This window comes from Bombus terrestris, chromosome 10 (genome assembly GCF_910591885.1).
Source record: "Bombus terrestris chromosome 10, iyBomTerr1.2, whole genome shotgun sequence".
Lineage (NCBI taxonomy): Eukaryota > Metazoa > Arthropoda > Insecta > Hymenoptera > Apidae > Bombus > Bombus terrestris.
Genome location: NC_063278.1, coordinates 8,328,025 through 8,330,855, shown reverse-complemented (window position 1 = coordinate 8,330,855; position 2,831 = coordinate 8,328,025). Strand labels below are relative to the sequence as shown.

The window sequence follows — 2,831 nt, the reverse complement described above, 5'->3', positions numbered from 1 at the left end:
ATGATATCAATATGATACGTCGTATATCATGCAGATCTAATCTTCAAATTGATTTATACAACACACGCGATATATACATAAAGATTGTCTGTAATAAATATTCAAACAAATTAACGAGTCACGATACTAATGGTTTTCTGTAAAAGTCACCCTCATCGATTTCGTTTCTTTCACTTTGCCATTACTTTCATTACTGTCGTTCGTTTCGCGAAAACCAATAAGAATTTACGGCTTGCACGACCTTTAAAGACCAACGAATCATCGTTCGAGATACGAGTCGACCGCGTGAACGTCCTCGTTGACAGGGTAGCTGTAGGTTTACTGAGTCAGAACCGAGGGTTGGAGACGGAATCGGTGCCACTTTGCATCGTTGACATTCCACGGCGACAATCTATACGCTGATACACATTATATTATCGCTTATTGCCCTTTCTCGCGACGGCGAGGGTGTTCACTGTTCCATTGAGAGACCAAATTGAAAAGTTCTGACGATCTCTCGCGATGTTGTTTGATGAAATTGCAGTCGACTACCGTCGACGCTAAATTACGCGACGATTAATTAAAATGAACAGGGAAGTGCGAATATTAACCTTCGTATGGCTTCGCGAAAATTTGATATTCGTTTATGGCGCCGCGACAGTGTTTTAATAAGAATATTGAAGAACGAAACCTGTCACATCTATTTAATTTCGAGTTCCTCACTTTGTACCTATTTGATATCAAAAAGGGAATGTATATATTGAAAATAGTTATTACATCGACAATTAATTCTCTTCCTACGAGTGGAAATTCAATATACAATAAAAATAGAGGAAGAAGTAATATCATCATTTATTGTAAATATGGTATATTTGATTTGATCAGACAAGTACATATTTGTATATGTGTATAACTGCGGCATATTTGTGCAAACTCATACTTTCATAAACAGAGTTAAAGTAATGAAAACCTGAGAGAAATTTGTTCTGATGTATCGACAATTTATGTGAAAATTATTGGACCATTCATTAACGATCTTGTATAAAGAACGAAGGTCTGTTGAAACGCGACAAAAATTTGATGTTAATTTTTGAGTAAAGTAACGTTGAATATTTCGTCATTAAAAATTTTGAATGAAATTGAAATCAAATTGAGAATCAAATTGAAGAAAGAAAGTTTTATATATTAAATAACAGAGGCGAATATTTTAAATAATTTCATTAAACATAGTATCCATCCACTTTATCAAAATTCTAAAGGCATAGAGCGCAGATCCGCACGTGCAGAGAGCTCGGGGGCAAAAATTATTCAATTTACTCGTACAGGCTTGTGGTACGGCGTCTAATAAACCCGGTGATCCCCTAATGTCGTCGTCATTACCGTCCAGCTGGCGTGGGCTTAACGTGGATCCTTCCCGTGGCGCGAGCAAACTAGCCGTGGCGGCGGAAGTGAGAGGACAATTTCTGACCAAGGCGCGTTAGTCGCCCTTCCGCCACCAGGAATCAATCCTTCTGTTCTGCATTCATTACCCCTCGCTTAATGACCCTTTCTCTTCCCTTAATGACCACACGCTGTACGAAGGTGTAGCAAGAATAGCCTGAAACGTGATTTATTATTATAAAGAAAAAAGTGAAAGAGGAAGAAAAAGAAGCGAAACAGCAAGTCGGGTGACGGGGCGAAAAACATGGGGGTGGAACGACAGAATTTTTCGAGACGTGACGACGCGAAGTTTCGAGGAGGAAACGGGGGATTTGTAGCCCCTCGAAAATCTGCCGACTAGGACGACGACTGTTAGAGGGTGGCGAAGGGGGTGGAAGGTGGAGAAAACTCCCTACGGGGGTCTGTAAACGCGACATTAAAATCAGCTTACAAATCGTTTCGACGTCTCCTGGTCCGCTCGCGGAGCCGATTGAAATCCGCGAGAGCTGGTGGACGGACGAGTGCTGGTTCCGTCTCTCTTTCCCTCGATCGATTCGTCATAGTCCTTCTGATTTCTTCCCTGAAGCCTACACCAGCGAAGAGAAACCGAAGATTCTTCTTCTGTAAGAGTAGTGGGAAGAGGGGAGGTTTTCTGCAACCGTAGCGTTTCTTCTTTGCGAATCGACTCTTGGAAAATTCCGGCCCCGAACACTGCCTCTTTTGTGCATATAATGATCCCCCGACTGCTTCGCTAGGCTTATTTCGACGACCTCCTTTGACGACCCTCCCGCGCGCCCTCGATTCTTTTCGATTGATCCTCGCGGCGTCGGCCTCATTGTCCTCCGCTTTCAGCTGTTTGTACTCTCCTCGATTTTGTTGTGGAGCACCGGGCCTTGGGAAATCGCTATATTGAATCGGCCAGAAGCAGGTCTTAGGGGTCGCGGGCTCGAGGATCGATTTACTCAAACGCGATAGTGTGGTTAAATTTTTCATCTATACTTTGCCATATTGTGAACATTGGTATTTTAGAGATTGCAATTTTTCTTTTTCATTGTTGTAGGTCTGTAGAGAATTCTGATATGAAAATCACACAATTCCTTTTGATACTTCTTTTAGTTTTCCAATGTGGAAGCATAAAAGCAGCTTTCGCTTGATCTTCATTTCGTATTAGAATTTATAAACACGAAAATGAAATGAAATAAAACGTACGTATTATAATTCTTCTTATATTAAATAACCTACTCGATTGAGAAATTCTAGACCAGCTCTCAGTATTGCATGCGCATATACACATACACACATTCTGCATCAAAAAATTAAATCAGTTCAATATTTCGAAAAACTTGCCTCTTATAGAAAGTCCTTCCAGACACCGAATCATCCGAGGGTCCACTCATCTCGATTACAATCTCTGTAACAGTCGGCGTTGCCTT

At 41.1% G+C, this 2,831-nt stretch overlaps 1 protein-coding gene across 1 annotated transcript; it reads right to left on the bottom strand.

Moving 5' to 3' along the window:
- Positions 1-901: 901 nt before the first annotated feature.
- LOC125385776 lies at positions 902-2,408 on the bottom strand. Its single transcript, XM_048409226.1, has 2 exons — positions 1,850-2,408; positions 902-1,576 (listed from the first exon to the last, which is right to left on the bottom strand). Exons 1-2 carry the CDS (start codon positions 2,389-2,391, stop codon positions 1,537-1,539), a joined length of 582 nt encoding a protein of 193 aa, XP_048265183.1. The 5' UTR covers positions 2,392-2,408; the 3' UTR covers positions 902-1,536.
- Positions 2,409-2,831: the final 423 nt, after the last annotated feature.

Coding starts and splice junctions, on each gene's coding strand:
- LOC125385776 (XM_048409226.1), bottom strand. CDS start 2,391: ATGAAAAATTTAACCACACTATCGCGTTTGAGTAAATCGATCCTCGAG. Junction 1,577..1,849: donor AGGAGACGTCGAAACGATTT/GTAAGCTGATTT, acceptor ATCACGTTTCAG/GCTATTCTTGCTACACCTTC.